Source organism: Scatophagus argus, chromosome 9 (assembly GCF_020382885.2).
Source record: "Scatophagus argus isolate fScaArg1 chromosome 9, fScaArg1.pri, whole genome shotgun sequence".
Taxonomy (NCBI): domain Eukaryota; kingdom Metazoa; phylum Chordata; class Actinopteri; family Scatophagidae; genus Scatophagus; species Scatophagus argus.
Genome location: NC_058501.1, coordinates 12,100,554 through 12,118,182, shown reverse-complemented (window position 1 = coordinate 12,118,182; position 17,629 = coordinate 12,100,554). Strand labels below are relative to the sequence as shown.

Here is a 17,629-nt window from a genome sequence, read left to right as displayed (position 1 = left end):
CACTGCCAAAGTATTACTGTACTGTCTACTTGTATTCTGCCTTCAATCCCAGAAATGGGAATCTTCGTTGCATATAGTACAGAAATAAAGGGATTTCACCTTCATTACTCATGGTGCACAAATACAGTCAACACATACAACAATTAAATAGTGAATACAGAATTTAATGGTCCAATTTTGGTATCAAATATACAGTGTATTCAAATTTACAACGGTATCAAAAACTAAAAAAATGTATTTCTTCAGCATGAGGTAAAAGGACTAAATTCCTAACAATGAAATGCCTCTTAATAAAAAAATTTAGTTATATAACAAAAACTACTGTGAAATGAGCTGCCAATAAGAAAGCTACAAGTGACAAAGAAATCATACTATATCCACACCCAGTCCAACATTGTATAACCAACTTTGACTTAACAATAATCAGAATTAACCCGACACAATAGCACTGAAGTGTCAGTTAAAAGTACAGCTTATTTTTAGAGATGTAACAGCTGTTTGCCAGATCACAAACAAATTAATTCTCCCTTTCTTTTGTTGCCTTGTTCTTCTTCACTTCTTCAAGCTTCTTCTCCTGTTAAGTGTTTAAAAACAGAAGAATCACAATGCAGTAGTTTTGATCGTTTCAACATTAAACATGAAGACAGGTCGACATTAGGAAACTACCTTCTCCTTGAATTTCTCATTGAGAGCTGCCATCCGTGCAGTGCGGTTCTCTTTGTTTGCCTCCATTTTCTGATTGATTTTCTCTTGTGTAATCTTGCTAAAGTTACAGCTTTCCTCCATGGCCTTTTGGATGACCTCCTTCTCATGCTCTCGTTTCTCGGCCAAGTGTTTCAGCACTTCAGCTCCCTGACTCTGGCAAAAATAACAAAGGAGAACTTTTACAGTAAACCAGCGCTACTTGAATCCTTAACAGATGCACTCAACTAACTGAAATAATAAAATTTCTCTTCAGTTTTATTTCAGACGATACCTTACGCCTCTCTTCTGCAGCTTCCAGTTTCTTCTTAATCTCATCGAGTGATGTTTCCTTTTTCTTCAGAGGGGACAATACAAATTCGCCCTTGACATCTGAGGTCGAAGGGCTCAGGATGACCTCAAATGCTTGCCCTGAAGCACGCTTGTTAAGCTCCTTCACTTCAAAGTCTGTAAAACAGGACATTTGTGATGATGTGAGGTTGGAGGTAAAGGGCACAAGGCTGCAATAATTTAACTCAATACCAGCATGAGCCATTTTACTTTATGAATGACAAACATTAAACTGATCATTAAAAATTGTTAAGAGATGCTCCCACTGAGATTCATTGTCTGACCGAAGATATTTAAGTGAGGCTGAACCAGCCTCCTGCTGCTGACCTCTTTGTCAAAGTGGGGGTCACCGCTTTGACAAAGAGGTGAGCAGAGAACAACAATCCCTGCTGTGTGGCAACATTTGAAAGAAGCAATCAAAAGGAAATGAAAACAAGATGTTTTACAGATATCTATTTTAACTTCAAGACTCCGGTCACTTGTTCTGAGTTAAACACTGCGTTTGAGTCACAATGTTTCAGAAGTGTTGAGGACAGAGAAACTTTGCTTTGAGGAAGAGGATGAAGATTTGCTTTGCTTTTCTGGTGAGAAGCTTTCCTGGTTTGGCAGTTAATCTACTCCCATACATTGCTGTTGTGTTGGTGCACAGCCATGCTGAGAGCACTCATCCACACAACTATTTTCATAGTTTACACCCACCTCCGCAGATTTCCATTTCAGCAGAATGGTTGCTTTTTTGATACTAGAAGAAAACACAAAAGAAGACGTCATTATTAATCAAGTCAATAGATATCTAATTGTACAAAGTGGATAAGCTTTGATTTCACTTTAGTCCACATGCAAAAGGCCGCTGTGTTGTTTTTGCAGCATGTTCATGTCCCCTCAGCACGAGCTGACAGTGACGGCTCATGTTTTGATAGATCATTGGTCAAGCATGCAAGTGTGCCTTAAACAAACAGTCGTCTAATATTCCCTCCTGTTTTGTCCTATAGATTAAAAAAACACATTGTTTTGGGTACAGCTAAGCATATATTCTTATGTTGTTTAACATGATAACTGTTCATTCATGTGGATGCAATAATTCACCTTCTCGAGTAAAAATAACACATCAGTAAGTTCTGTTTTGTTCGCACATTACTCTGCTATAACGTTACATAATCTGCTGGGTTGCCAGTTACAGCATGTCATGACATGACAGGCAAAACAAGTTCAACGCTTCACTGATTGCTGAGCTATAAATTGAATGCAATAGTCGCACAGTGGAAGGGTGTGTAAAATTGTAAGACCGTGATGTGACTTAATCACCAGTGGGGTTCGAGCAGGATGTTTCTGGGACTGCAAACTGCACACGTTCATTTCTGCAAAATGTGATGTTAGCAAAATGGCGGGGGCGGGTCTGCTGCACACGACCACAATAAACATGCACACATTTGAAATACTAGCACACAAAAAGGTCGCTTGGAAGAAGCAGTTTAACTGGAGATAAGAATAAAAGATAAGTTTGGTAAGAAATCAGAACAATTAAATTCATCACTCGAGCGATAATTAGTTAAAGTTACTGTGGTGCCTTATCACCTTAATGATTACATAACATCGATTTACAAGAAAACATACAGTCACCCAAACTTAGCGTAGCCTAATTAAATAATAGAATTATAGTACACGGCGGGATGTTATAAATTATGAATTTGAATTAATGTTCAGAAGCGTTTTGAAATGTGATTTTACATTATCGGAAATAATCTTTTCTGAAGAGCGACCATAACCTTACAGGTAACGACCATTAACTGCTGCAAATGACTTCTGTGATGCTTAACAAATCTCTTAAACCTGGAAAAAAAGTGTCCAAATCGACCTTTGACTCGATGAATACTTTGTTTGAATGGTCTGAAAGTCTATCTCAACACTTGCACAAAACTATTGTTCTCACCGTCAAGTGCTTCCGTTTGAAGAGCAGCCCTCAGCCAGAGTTTTTCTTCTCCCCCTTCAGACCGTCAACATCTGCACCTTCGCGCCATAATCTCGTGAATTTAAACGTCACCACAGCTGTTTGCATTCATTGGTCAAAATCCACCAATCACAGAAAAAGTTTAAACAGTGAGCGAGACCAGGCCAATGGGACGCCGTAAAAGCTTAACATTGACGTCGGATGGGCGTGGTTTTGCAGGAACGTAGCCATAACAGACACAAAGACAAAGAACCTCATGAATATGGGGGCAGAACAAGACTGTCTGCATGTACCTAACATTATGTCAATCTAACTTGATTCATCCACATGTGTAATTATAGATATATATATACATGCAATTCAATATTTGCCATGTTGAAAGGAACCTAGCAAGCAAAGCTTTGTTTTACTACATAGCTGGATGTGTTAACAGAGCTACAAAGGTACATGTGGGTTAAAGTTGTTGTTTTGGGTTTTTTTTTTTCCAAGTAATAGCACACAACACTTAAAAAACTTGTTTCAAAACTCTTCAAACCGTCAGTGTGGACCAAACTCTGGGTCACTTTCACACTTTCTGGTTTCAGTAACTGTTCTCTGACTCAACCACCACTAAGACTGTTACACTCTATTTTGTGCATTTATAGACTATCGTAAACAACAACCAACATTGTTCCAAATGTAGAAGTATTTTTATCAGCAAATGATCCTTTTGGACACAAAGAATGCCAGATGCCTGTGTATATCTGCAGGTTACCATGGAGAGATCAGGTATACAATAAGAGTCCTTCTTTATTGCAGGAGAGGACATAAGTTGTGATTTGGATGAGAACTTGTGGCCAAATGCAGAAGACAGGGCTTACTAGTACTGCTGTCGATACATATCTGTGGCTATCCTATACGTGAACACTTCATTCAAAAAGATATTAAAAAGAAGGAAAAGAAATAAGACAATTAAAAAAGAATATAAGAAATCTCTTGTTATTTGTAATAGGAACTGGAAGGTTAGCATTAACATCTGTGCAGATTTAAATAGGTACATGTCCCTATTTCATTGTGCACAACAAAACAAGCTGGACTTGCATGTGTTGCTTTAACAAATCTATTCTCAAAACTAAAAAAAAATATTTTCTTTTAACTCTTTCTTTCTTGAAGACATAGAAAGTTAGTCTTGGATTGGTATGATTAGCATTGGATCATGCCTGAGCACCTATAGGCTAAACATGTTCAGGCCAACCACTGAGCAGACTGCAGAGGCCCAAAGAAATGTTTAAAGCCCAACTGAACTTTTCTTGACTGGTAAACAAATCCAAAACTGAAGGTTTTCTGGGTGAAAATGATTGCAGTGGTATTCTCCCCCGTCATGCAATACAGTGGGGACACCAACTAAATACAACTTAAACTTTAACTTAAATGTTAAGACAACCACTAATGAACAAACAGGAAAGGCATCAAGTAAACAGATAATAATTTAATAAAACAGGACTGAACTTTAAAACAGCTACATATGTAAAGTGGATGCGTATAGTTTTTTTATTGCATTACTGGATTTGCTTTAGTTTCGTTGTATGCAGTTAGCAATACTCTCTGCAAAATTGGCAATAAATAAATTGAAGGATATTGCAGTGTTTCTGATTCATTTCTGTCACAGATGCTGTAAGGTAGCACAATCCATGGAGTTTTTAAGTTTATTTGGTTCTAATGTATTTTTGCCTTGTTCTTTGCCTCAAGTCATTCACAGACAAAAAAAAAGTGATACATAGTAACATTATGGGTTCATAAACCAGAGATGGTCTATTTCATGAAATATCAAGGTGATAAAAGAATTTTAATTGCATTTTCTAAGGTGTTAATATTCACCAGATGATGTATGAAGATTCTGTAAAGCACCCTGTATCACCGTGTTTCCTGTTCTTCTCTCTCATTACTCAAACACAAAGCTGAAACCTAGATAGTTACTCTGTCTGTCAGGGATGCAATGCTGTGAAATCAAATATTCTAGTTCATTATAGAATAACAAGTTATGGTATATTTCTCCATTCCCTGCAACTGGTAGATGAAAATAAATGGAGACTTTTATCATTGCCCAGAAGTACATTAAACTTCATGAGTCATTAATCTGATGACAGAGACTTCAATGAAATATACCTGCTGCAGCTGTTCAGACAACCTCTGAGAGTGACAGCAAACCATTATCTCCCGTTATGTTCTCAATATCACACTGTATATGAGCTACAGTACATCCATAACTTGATTCAAGTCAGTTATTTCACACCATGTATTGGCACTCTACCTTTGCAATATTCTACAGAAAAGTAGAACAATGAAACCGAGAGGCAGACATCAGCTGCCAGCCAGAAAGTACTCTACCATATACATTTAACGCATCTCAACATTGACACACATACAAAATATTTATTAGTGAATATATTTCAGTAACTCTAAATCAAAGGGCAGAGGATATAGTGGAAAAACCCCAGTACAGTTATAATTATCCCTTATATAATTTCAGGCTTCTGTCTTTTATCAGTAGACATACAATGAAATGATTCTAGGGGACACTGTAATCAGAAATATAAATTAAGTCTAATATTAAATCTTACATTTCAGAGTTGTACCCAGTATCTGACTAATTGCAGTGCGTGGCCTTTCCTTATGCTTCAGTCAACCATCATACTCTCTATAGTGAGGAGAAAACCATACTTAGCATAACTAAGTTCTTTAATGTTCTGACAGAGTTGGCTGCTGCTGTGGTACAAGGTGACATGTTGGGACAGGCCAGTTTAAATCAAGGAGAGTTTTTTTTCCCATAACGTTCAGTGTAATAATATTCTCCCCACGAGCTCATTATGATCTATTGCTTCTAATTAAATACTCAGGAGCATGCTCTGAACATTACTTTAACAGACCCCAACAACTGTATTTTAATTTTACTGTAAATGTTGAAATGTGACGTTTAGTTTATAGGAACACATTAAAATGAAAGGCAGTAATGTAAAATGGTGGTTAAATGCTGCAGCCTAGTGTTGAATGAAGGAATTAATGTGACAAAATTTTAAAATGCACAAACATAACATGCAGAATTAATAATATATTTATTTATATTTAAGTTAATTTTGTGATACAATTACCAGTTTCAGTGACAATATATGGTAGAATTATAGAAATGTTTCTAGCAAATATATTTGTTTTTCACAAAATTTTAGAGGAAGTTAAATTCAATTGGTCAAAATGCCTGAATGGTGAATGGTGAATATTCATTATGATATCATAAGGTATAGTCATATAGACGTCATAGTTGTTTTGTTGCTCATAATTCATCATATTAACTGTGTCCAGTGTATATGTTATGTTATGTTATGATCACTTTGTGTGTTATAGGCATATGCCATGTGGGTTTATTTTGAATACAGTCAATCAAATGTGCAATGTTTTCCTTTCAGCACTGAGTTAATTGAGAAATATTCAAGCTGATTCATTTTATTTACCCTACTAGTTCTCAATACTTCTATTTGCTAGTGAATTAATAGAGCATTTGGGACTGAAATATTCCTTGATCCAGGCTTGCAATTAAAGGAGTTATTAATAACCCAGTCATTCTTGTCTCCCTGCTGTGCAGGGGCTCTACCAACAGCAAGGGCTTTGAATAGGCTTCAGTCCACACCTGACAGTCTCTTTCTTGCTATCCATGTGGCTTTAAACAACAGACCCTCTGCTCCTGGACTGCTGAATGAGAGCACAGATGGTAGATTTCAAACTCCTCGCATTTACTGCCTTGTTATCCACTTACTCTGCAGACACAACTAGGCTGCTTTGTACTGGAGAAAATAATTAGGGCCATCTTACATGCAATAAAGTTTAACTGTATAAAAATGTGCTCTGCTTCCTAAAAATGCACAATTAAATATGTAGATAAATTAAATATGTAGATATTTCATCCTACTCACAACTAACATCTCTGTTGGAGAGAGCACACCACCTCTGAGATGTTTTATTTTGAAAGAGGGTTTTATTTTGGAAGTCTACCGATCAATTTCCGTGTCTTCTGACAGTAGTATAGCTACAGGAAGGCGTAAGGCCACGGTACTCGACCACTGATTTCAGCATTTTAATGTCAACATGGGGGCTTGTCTGGCCTTGTGTTCCATAGCCAGCTGTGTAAGTATCCAATGTCAGTACAAATATTATCTCAGATACTAACGGAAGCCTCTGACTATTTCACTGTCGTCGTCTTAGCGTTAGATGAGCTAACGTTAAACTAAGGTTAGCTAAAGAATGCGCTAACGTGACAGTCAACTTAACATGCTCTTACTATAACCTATGTTAGCCAGTAACTTAACTTAAAATGGTAGTTAGCTAGTGTTACCTTACACGTAGCCAAGTAACGCTACACATTTCAAGAAAGTCATCCTCGTGAGCTACTGAATTAGCAGGGTAAATAGTGATTGAGGAAGTGTTTACTTTTCCCTGTGTGGTTTAGGTTATCTGTGTAACAGCATCATAAAAACAAGGGTTAGTTATGCCCCAAATTTCCTGACAAAGTAGAGTAACCAGGAAAGGCTCCTGTGGTGTATTTTAGTTTGTATTTAATATTTGAGTCAGATATATGGTTGATGTTTGAGTCACCATCACAGTAAATGATTTCAGCCCAGTATTGCTAAGCCAATGAAGCCTGTTTTTGATTGGCATTCTACCAAAGCAACTGCCTACAGTCATTTGACAGATGTCTGTTTTGTGAAGCTTGAACTCTTTTTATTCCCCCTCTTCTCCATCACTCCTAGGCGTCGTGTCTGTGTGGCTCGGCTCCATGCCTTCTGTGTGGCTGCTGTCCCTCCTCCAATAACTCCACCATCACACGGCTGGTTTTCTCCTTCTTTTTGCTGCTGGGGACCATGGTGTCGGTCATAATGATCCTTCCTGGGATGGAGGCGCAACTCCGCAAAGTAAGAAAGCTGTACTTCTTAATGCTGTAATATTGCAGTTTTCAGGGTTTTATTGCATTTTGAACATTACTTTAGAATCCTGATCTACAGTATGTGTTCCAGTATGTGTACACATATTTCACTGATATATTTTTGGAAGTATGTTTTGATGACCTACCATAAACCTGTACAAAAACTGGGTCACTAGCTTGTTTCCATGTAGAATTTCCTGACACAGTATGGTTAAACATTAAAAGCTATACAGAAGGCTTACATGTCATAAAATGAGTCACAAGGTGCTGTTAAGGTCAGTCTCTTTACAATTTAAGTTTTGCAGAGATAATCCTCAGTCGCTTACCATGAAGTAGGTCACTTGGGAGTTTTGATACTTATTTTGTTTACTATTGTTACTTCTTTCTAGCTAATCATTTCTAAATAACCTTAATTACAATTTTGTTTTCTCTGACACTCTGCTGTTTTGTAGATCCCAGGATTTTGCCAGGGAGGAACAACTATACCTGGTATCGAAAACCACGTTAACTGTGATGTCATTGTGGGCTACAAATCAGTGTACCGTATGTGTTTCGCCATGACCTGCTTCTTCTTTCTGTTCTCCGCCATCATGATTGGTGTCCGTAGCAGCAAAGATCCACGTGCATCTATTCAAAATGGGTGAGGAATGAATGTATTCCAGGATGCAGTTTTTCTTGTCTTAACTTCTGTCTGTCCCCTGTACTGATATTGGGCTTGTAACTGTTTTATTTTTCAGGTTCTGGTTCTTTAAGTTTCTGATCTTGATTGGGATTACAGTGGGAGCTTTTTTCATCCCTGACGGAACATTTCACTCTGGTACTAACACGTTCTGTTGAATTACAATAAACCGCCACTGACTTTGTGATTCATCAGTGGCTCAGGCAAAGGACAAATGTCTATACTTGATCAACCTTTTCATCAGCAGTGTCTGTTTCCTTTCCACTTCACAGTCTGGTTTTACTTCGGAGTTGTGGGATCCTTCATCTTCATTCTAATCCAGCTTATTCTTCTCATTGACTTTGCCCACTCCTGGAACAAGGTGTGGGTCGAAAATGCTGAAAGTAGTGACAACAAATGCTGGTTTGCAGGTAGAATTTTCAGTTTACAAGAAGCTTATCTTTTTTTCTCATTGTTAACCTTGAGGTTTTAGTTGTTCATGTTAATATATTTTCATGTAATTTCCAGGCTTGCTGTCTTTTACCTTCCTCCACTATGCACTGGCTATCACTGCTGTGGTGCTTTTCTACGTTTACTACACACAGCCTGATGACTGTACAGAGCACAAGGTCTTCATCAGCCTCAACCTTATCTTCTGCGTCATCATCTCTGTTGTCTCCATCCTACCCAAGATACAGGTACAGTATGGGGCAGTCCAAAGCCATGTCCATATTAATGAAGACACAATGGACATGGCTTTGGACATGTCCATTGTGTGTCCATATTAATGAAGACACAATGGAAAATGCTTTTTTCCCTGTTTTGGTCTTTCTTCCGTACTAAGCCGAACATTTTCTGAGGAAAAAGCAACCCAAGAACTGTTAGAGTCGAGCAATTTGGAAACACCAGTCTGGCTTTGTGGTATGGATGAGGAAAGCAAGCATTTTCCTGATTGTTGGGTACTATGTAGCAGAAGAAGCAGCAGAGAATTCTGCCCTCTCAAACTCTTGTGATTAGCTAATATAGTTTATAATAAAGCAAAATTTATTAGTTTTAAAGTTTATATTCCTCCCCGGCTTGAGTCATTTTTTTCCACTCACAGTTGAGTTTTTAATACAAATAGTGCCCTATACCCTAAGTTACCCTAAATACAGTAACTTTACCCTTTGTTTCAAGACAACTCTCATTTTGTTGTTGTTTTTAATTTAGTGTATCGTCGTGCTGTTTTTTTTTTTCTTTACAGGAAGCCCAGCCACACTCTGGTTTGCTTCAGGCTTCTCTCATCTCACTCTACACCATGTATGTCACTTGGTCTGCAATGACCAACAATCCAAGTGAGTCTCCTGCTGTCTTGAGTCTGCTGTCCACAACTGCAGCTGTACTTTGTAGTTTTTGTTGCATGCTTATTTTTAAGTATACTCATGGTATTCTTTTAAGTATATGTATTTGCTGATTAACTGCTGCAGCATTTTGTTCACAGTGGTGAGTTTTCCATGGCATGTTATCAGAACAAAGAGCTGCTTTTGCCAGTAGTTGGCAAACCTTCCTTGTCTCATGTCTTGTGATCTGCTGTTCATTAAGGAAAGGATTCCTTAGTGAACGGCAGCAATGAACAAGCTTGCTATGATTGCAAGATTAGTTTTATCCATGCATCTGAGATACATTCACGCACGCCACTGAAACTGCATGTCTAAAATTTGAATTCTTTTACATAAGAGTTAAAAAATGTATTGCCATTACTGTTATGATTTAATTCAGATAGCCAAACTTGCAAGATTATGTCAAGTACAAACAGGTTCACTGTATAATGATGTGTTTTTCCTAACCTGCTATTGTAATTGTAATAAAGTGTGTGTGTGTGTGTTTGTTTGCGTACGTGCGTGCGATGTGATGTCTTAGATCGAAAGTGTAACCCCAGCCTGCTGAGTCTGGTGGCGAACGTCAGCACCTCTCACCCGTCTGGTGACAGCGCCCCAGGAACGGTGCAGTGGTGGGATGCTCAGGGCATTGTCGGTTTAATCATTTTCCTCTTCTGCACTCTCTATGCCAGGTAGGATTAGCAGTGCCAAAGCCATCATAAATCACATTTTATGTCCTGTTCTTATATTACTCTGACTCTCTCGCTCTGTCCCTTGCTTAGTATCCGTTCGTCCAGTAACACCCAGGTGAACAAGCTGATGCAGACGGAGGAGGGCAGGGGGTCAGTTGGAGAGGGTGTGGTGGGAGAGGACGGCATACGCAGGGCTGTGGACAATGAGGAGGAAGGAGTCACTTATAGCTACTCCTTCTTCCACTTCCACCTCTGTCTTGCTTCTCTGTACATCATGATGACTCTCACTAACTGGTACCAGTAAGTGTAAACTGATTCTAGAAATTTTCCGAAACAATACTGAACAATCATATGATGCAGTATGTGAGACAGATACAAATAAGACGTTTTATTACCCCCACTGAGCGCATTTAAGCCCTCAATTCTTCAGACATGTCAATGACAAAATGATCAGCTTTGAGACAAAAACAAGGAAGAATTTGCACATCACTTAAACGGTAACTTTTGGTAATCGTTGCATTGTAGGCATCCGTGATGGCCACCAGAGGGCACATTGCTTCACCTCAAAGTTATCCATTCTTTGAACAGCTTGACTGTCATTTTCTAAACTCAGCACCGTTTAGGAAGAATAAAATCTCGTTCACCACAGTGCTTTTTCTAAGTATTCGTGGGCCATATGTGAAAAATATCGGTATATAACATTCAGTTCATGTTTTACGTTGAGTTGGTTTTACTTAATTGTGCCTTTCCCTCTGTGTCCTCCCTCAGACCAGACACAACCACCCAGACCATGCAGAGCAGCATGCCTGCTGTGTGGGTGAAGATGAGCTCCAGCTGGCTGGGCCTCGGGCTCTACCTCTGGACCCTCATCGCCCCCCTCATCTTCCCTGACAGGGATTTCAGCTGAGCACACTCTTTTATTTTAGCTGGGCTGTTCAGCTTTCCTGCCTAGTCACTTGGAAAGTATGAAGGATGCTATAAAGGAAAGAGGAGGGATATTATGAAGTGAATACTTAAATTCTGTTTATTTCTTATCCACTCTATTGCCTCTGCTATTATTGTGTTTCTGTTGTTTTCAGTTCTCTCACTCTAATTATTTAGTGTGATAATCACCACAGACATTTGAAAGTTTAGGTTTTACACTTTGCCTGATTGATGATGGTTTTACTTCCTAGAAGGGTTTTTTTGTTGTTGTTTTTCTTTTCTTTTTTTTTCCTTTTTTTTTTTGGTCAATGAAGCATTTTTGATAAGCAACTCCTTACTTTCTGGCTGTTGTGGTTGTGATATGATTGTATAAGCTCTGTTATCTTTTTGCTGAACTTTATTTACTGGACTAAAACCTCTGCAACAAGGCACTTTGTCAGTACCTCAGACATTTCAGTTACAGATTCTCCTTTAAAGGCCTGTGACGTCAGAGTTCTCTGATTGGTCAGGTCTGGGATCTCCCTGATTAGCTGGACTGTTTTGGTGCCGGGGGCAAGGAGGACATCCCTCCTTAGGAGCCCCAGAGTGAGGTGAGTGTGAGAGTTAGATAAGACTAATATGACACACCCTACAGATCATAACAGGGCTTCCCTTATGCTGCTAGGCAGTATGCAAATCCACAGCATTACACCTTGAGCTAGAGAGTCCTCATAGATCACCAGTCCGATCTCTGCTCTTCCTGGTCTGCTGTAACCTATGGTAATTTTCTTTTCCGGTGCTATGCCTCTCCATGTCTAACTGTGTTTGGCGTTGTACAGCCACGGCCAACAATCTACCTGTATATCAGCCTGTTTGGAGCTGGCAGACGTGTATTTAACCATAGCAGAAGGCATCTCACTACATGCAGCAGTATGATTCAGGAGGTGATAGCGTAAACTCCACACTGCCTGTGCACTCACAAATGCCATTATTTCAAGGATGTTGAAGAAAGGGATTTTTAATTGTCGCAGTGTACAACACAAATGATGCATTTCTGCAAATTGCTGTTAAATGGTATTGACCTTCATTGTATGTAGATGGTTGTGATGGTGGTACAGTAATTTTATGCATTGCTCAAGTTCATCATGAATGGAATGAGAATATTTTGAACCTGTGAAAAAAATGTTTTTGGTACAATCCTGAGAATGTTATTCTTTGTCTGTGTTATGTTCTTATCAAACATTTCACACGTATCAATCAGATTTCCTCTTTCTCTGGTTGCGTATGAGTATTGTGAGTGGAGGTTTTCAGTGTTGTGACAAATTTCAACTTTTTTTTGTATTCATTTTATTTGTCACATGCATTGTAAATGTTAACCATTATGGCCCTACTGAGGAGATTTATGCAGAATTGCCATTATTAGATCATAACATTTAATGTTTCATAACACAATTAAGTGCCTTTTTCTGGTCCTGCGTTTCAAAAGGAATTTATCAATAATGCTGGTGTGTGCTTTTAATCCCTTGCCTTACATTGTGCTCATTGCATGCCATAAGGTATAGGCCTATGACAGGAAATAACATTGTATTTAATGTATACCAGAAATACTGTTTTTAATAAAGATGGAAATCTGTCATTCTCTCTTTGTCTTGATGAAGTCTCAGTAGAAGCTTTACACTCATGTCTCATGAAAAATACAAATACATAGAGTTAAATCATGCTTAACTGTATTGTTTGAAGATAGACTATAAAAACTGCAAAGCATTTAATAAAAGCTTTTGATTATATTTGAACTTTGATTTACAATAATTACTTGTCAGGTAATAAATATGTAAACATTTTGGGTGATGAAGGAGCTCCTTGGTTTGCTTCTGTGCGTCATCTCATAGATTGTATAGATGACTTCTCAAAACAAGCTTGACATATTGCCTCAGTGCAAGCACCTAATATCTGATACTCTGCCATATCCCCTGCTGGGTTTCTCTGTTTGCTGCTTAAACTCTAACACACTTTGTCAGCAGCTGTGTGACTGAGGACACATTCACATCAGCCACAATTTCCTTGACCCTTTGCTGGGTGTTTGCTCTGCCCGTTAGCTTCCTGTGACAGCCGCCCAAAGCTAAATTGAAAGCACATGACATTGTGTATCCAGTAAATAATAATTATAACTCTAACAGGTTTCACTCCTTTTGCCGAACTGTAAACTGAAGCAGTAAATGTGTCTGACCTGTGCCCTTGTGCTGGTACGGAGACTGAGCAGTGTGTGCCAGTGCTTGCAGCCTCTGCTGTGTTATTTCCTTCTTGCCTGGCTGGCAGACAGGGCCTGTTGGTTTTGGCTGCCACTTTCACTCAATCCAGTTGGCACTGTCTGGAACTGTTCAGCACACACTACCTCCTGTCGACTTCCACCCTCCCATAACACCACCCCTCGCTCAGCCTATCCATGACAATCCTGAGGTGATGGATTGTGTCACAGTTTAGCTGTGAGAATGAATTCCAATTTCCTTTACATATGATGGAGGAAACAAAGACTTCCTCCTAGCCCTGCGGGGAGGACGGCGGTACACAACTGTAAACACAGAAAACGATTTTGACATGGTTATGAAAAACATTATGCATTGTTTTTATTGTCAAAACAATAAAACTCACAGTGTTCCTGCACTGGACTTGTGAAGCTAGTACACTGCACATTGCATGAACATTTTGCAGAGTGGAAGCCCTGTGTTGTGGGGTACTGCACACTGGGCCTGACACATTCACTTTGTATATATATAGAGAAGACGGTGGGCATGCTGTCCAATCATCAAATGCACTACCAAACTGATAGATGTGATCAACATAAAAAGTCCAAAGTGCTCAGAGGTGTGATGAAGGTGCACTTCAACACAAAAGCTCAAAAGAGAGAAAAATCCAAGCCACTGGGTTGTCACTCAGCTTGTTTTTTAACAGGTGAATGAAGTCTTAATTTCCTTTTTTCCCCAGGAGTTCACCTTGGACCTTTATCTTTTTTGATACATGTGATGTCACTCCTCTGACAGGGACAAACCAGCAGCAGCCTGGCAAACCTCCACTGTTGTGATCTTAATTATTTCATTTTTATTGTTCTAGCCAGTCTTAACCAGGTATCAGTCTTGTAAATGTACCTCATATTTTTTTTCTTCTCTGTCACTGATTGAAACATATAACCTGAAAGCAGAAGTCTTCGCAATATACTCTTCCATTCCCCCATCTGTAATTTACCAGCCTTTGAACACAGCCAACAGCATCCGAGAACAAATTAGCTAAGTGTCATAAATCGCACTTTTATTTCCCCTGTTATCATCAGGTGTATAAATGGGAATTGGGATTTTCTCCTAGGATAGATTTAAGACACTGTACATCATTTGCTCAAGTGTCATAAATCCCACCTTCAATTCCTCTGTTATCGTCAGATGCAATTTGTCGCTGTAATAAGAGATCAGAGGCTGTAAAGTGCTGATGATGAGCCATTTAGTGTGGCTCTGCAGCCATGCTTGGTTAGGCATCCTGGTATTTTTAATTGCAGATTGACTGAAACAAGGGTTATCACTGGCAGTGTTATCCCTGACCTTAATCTTCGAGAATAAAGCCACGTTTAACAGTGAAACATACAGATCATCACACTATTACAGCTTTGTTTCAGTTTTCGTTATTGCAATAAATGAACCACGAATAGCAGGCTGCGACTGTTCCTCGTGTTGATTTGTAGGAGTGTTGTTTCGTGAGAGGATTGCACATCCCTGACCACCTCTCTGACAGAATGACTGGAAATGCCTGTCTGAGGTGTAATTGGGTTTTAAGAGTGGGATCCAGGCCCATTAAATTATGTGCTGCATGCAGGGGAGCTAATTGAGTTTAAGCCCTGCTGGCATACTGCATGTGCACTGGAAATATTTACCCAACATTAAGCCCCAATTAGGCTTTTCAGTATGGGAAACTTGTTGCTGGATGATGGGAAGTGAAGATTCTGATGCCTGTCATTGTGATGTTTCTCTCTGGTGAGTTTAATGTGGCCACTAATAGGTCTGCTTGTTTCTAATAGATAAACTTCCACTGGACTTTCAGGGGTTTTTCTCGTTTTGTTTCACTCGTTTCCATTGTCTCACTCTGGCCGCAGTGCAATGCAGTCACTCTGTCCTAAGCTGGAAGTCTAAAAGTCTGAAAGTCTGAGTGTTTATATGTGTGTGAGGGGCTCTTCTGTGCGCATGCTCGACTCAGAGGAGCAGCTAATGCAGTTATATAACAGCCAGTGCAGCCGGCGTCTGCTGTGAGCCAAATGCCAGGCCAGTCTGGTTACATAAGCCTGTCAGAGTCATATTGTAGCAGCACGGAGCACTCACACCACAGTGTGTCCCTGTACTCTATCCACCGTCTCCGGCTCTGTCTCTCACTTCCTCCTACTGTCTTTCTCTCCCCTTTGCTACACCTCTCCCCACCTCCCCTCGCACCCACCCACTTTCCCTTTCCTTACCTCTTTGTGGCGGAGCTGTTCTCAACACAGCGAACAAAGAGTTAGGGTGCTGGATGCAGATGCATTGACAGCTCTGAAACTGAGACACAAAAGAGAGGGACTAACTGCAGGCTCGCATGTAGAGAGAACCAAATGTTTCTCATTTTACACCAGTTTCTCCTCCTGTAGACATCATGAGACATGTAGCTCAGTTAGTGTCTTATTGCCCTTCAGTGATTTTTGAAAGCATCTCCTCTATTAAATACCTGTGCACCATGACAGTCACGCGAGTCATGTGAAAGATGATTTGTGCTGCCAGACGTGTTGGACTGAGGAGGGGTTGCCACAAAGATATTAGAATAAACAGGATTTGGGGAGGTGCTCACAGGGAATGCTTATGCACGTAGTCCAGAATTTTGGTCAAAGTCCCTGTGTGCTGCCAGTCACCATCACCACCTGTGTGCATGATGTGCTCTGACCTTTCAGAGCACCATTTGATCTCCAGGACGCCAAGGCACGCATCAGACGCGGCCACTAGGGCTGCTGCCCTCAGCGACCTATAGCTGTATCTGATCCCACCACTCTTCCAACTCTCGGTTGCTCAGGTGTGACAAGGTCAGACAGGGTCATCAGATCAGCAGGAAATTTTTCTGAGTGCTCTTAGCTGTGTGCAAAGGATTGCAAAACACCGTCTGTGACCCCTTAACAGCTCACACAGTCATCCAGGAGAAGGTAATTGATTTGTAGCCTCAGATCCTGACCTTTACTATATCTCTGTTGTGTGTGATGCCATGTCAGCATCACTTTAGGAAGGCTGTTCATTCACGCGATACAGCAAGAAGGTATGTCTGTGCAGAATCCGAGAGACGAATGATGTAAACTAGATCAGTGGGCGTACGATTACCCCAACACTCTCTTTTTAGCGACCGCAAGAGGTAGCCTGGCTAATTAGAATTAATAGCATTAACCAGGAACTGCTCCTCTCAACCAATGGCTGCCTGTGACACCTCATAATTATTCATGTCCGGGTTCGGCGCGCCAGCCCACTGGTGGAGGCTGCGAGGGGGGGGCGGTGCCCGCAGGACCTGCCGTGCGGGGTGGTGCGGAGCCGCGGAGTGTGTTTTGCGTAGGGCGCGATGTTGTTTTGTTGTGGCGATCAGCTGAATGTGGCATCGCTGTCCGGTCTGACACAACAGTGGGAAGCACGCCGAGCCCCCCCGGCTCTCCCTCCGCAGGAACGCGGGCACCGAGAGCAGCTCTATCCAGTGCATCGCAATCCAGGAAATGCGGACTTCTGGCCCTTTCGCTACGGAATAAATGGCTGCAGCGCTCGTACTGTAGCAAGCTGGTAAATATTAACCGTAACATTATTGTTGCCTGTCTATGACTTGAGTTTCGGAGACGTTGCAGCGGCTGTCACCTTAATGCAGGGATGTGGTGTGAAGTTGAGCGCAAGGATCCCGCCCGTGTTTTCACAGTGAGACAGAGTCATGAAGTTGAGATTATGTCTTGGTGAAAGGTGATGGGAAAAGGCGAGGACACGGTTCTGCACTCGGCGGAGCACGGCAGCAGCCAGTTGACAGGGATTTCGGGTACAGTGGCGGAGCACACTACGGTGC

General features: G+C 40.4%; 3 protein-coding genes across 5 annotated transcripts in view; 2 read left to right on the top strand and 1 right to left on the bottom strand.

Moving 5' to 3' along the window:
• Window positions 1–143: 143 nt before the first annotated feature.
• LOC124065313 (stathmin-like) lies at window positions 144–3,087 on the bottom strand. 2 transcript variants are annotated; one of them, XM_046400581.1, is made up of 6 exons: window positions 2,963–3,002; window positions 2,338–2,390; window positions 1,732–1,774; window positions 977–1,149; window positions 667–858; window positions 144–574 (listed from the first exon to the last, which is right to left on the bottom strand). In XM_046400581.1, the coding sequence occupies exons 2-6, from the start codon at window positions 2,386–2,388 to the stop codon at window positions 518–520; spliced, it is 516 nt and encodes a 171-aa protein (XP_046256537.1). In that variant the 5' UTR covers window positions 2,389–2,390; window positions 2,963–3,002; the 3' UTR covers window positions 144–517. The 2 variants fall into 2 exon arrangements, with proteins under 2 accessions (XP_046256537.1, XP_046256538.1); XM_046400582.1 differs by lacking the exon at window positions 2,338–2,390 and having other exon boundaries at window positions 2,963–3,087.
• Window positions 3,088–6,988: 3,901 nt separating this feature from the next.
• serinc2l (serine incorporator 2, like) lies at window positions 6,989–13,183 on the top strand. Its single transcript, XM_046400341.1, has 10 exons — window positions 6,989–7,135; window positions 7,759–7,920; window positions 8,384–8,571; window positions 8,669–8,748; window positions 8,883–9,020; window positions 9,118–9,287; window positions 9,833–9,923; window positions 10,489–10,639; window positions 10,730–10,939; window positions 11,408–13,183. Exons 1-10 carry the CDS (start codon window positions 7,097–7,099, stop codon window positions 11,544–11,546), a joined length of 1,368 nt encoding a protein of 455 aa, XP_046256297.1. The 5' UTR covers window positions 6,989–7,096; the 3' UTR covers window positions 11,547–13,183.
• Window positions 13,184–17,090: 3,907 nt separating this feature from the next.
• Window positions 17,091–17,629, top strand: part of LOC124064521 (transcription factor HIVEP3) — a 40,249-nt gene continuing 39,710 nt past the window's right edge. For both annotated transcript variants that reach the window (XM_046399069.1, XM_046399070.1), the window contains exon 1: window positions 17,091–17,358. The gene's annotated coding sequence lies outside the window, so the exon portion shown is untranslated. The remainder of the gene's footprint in view (window positions 17,359–17,629) is intronic.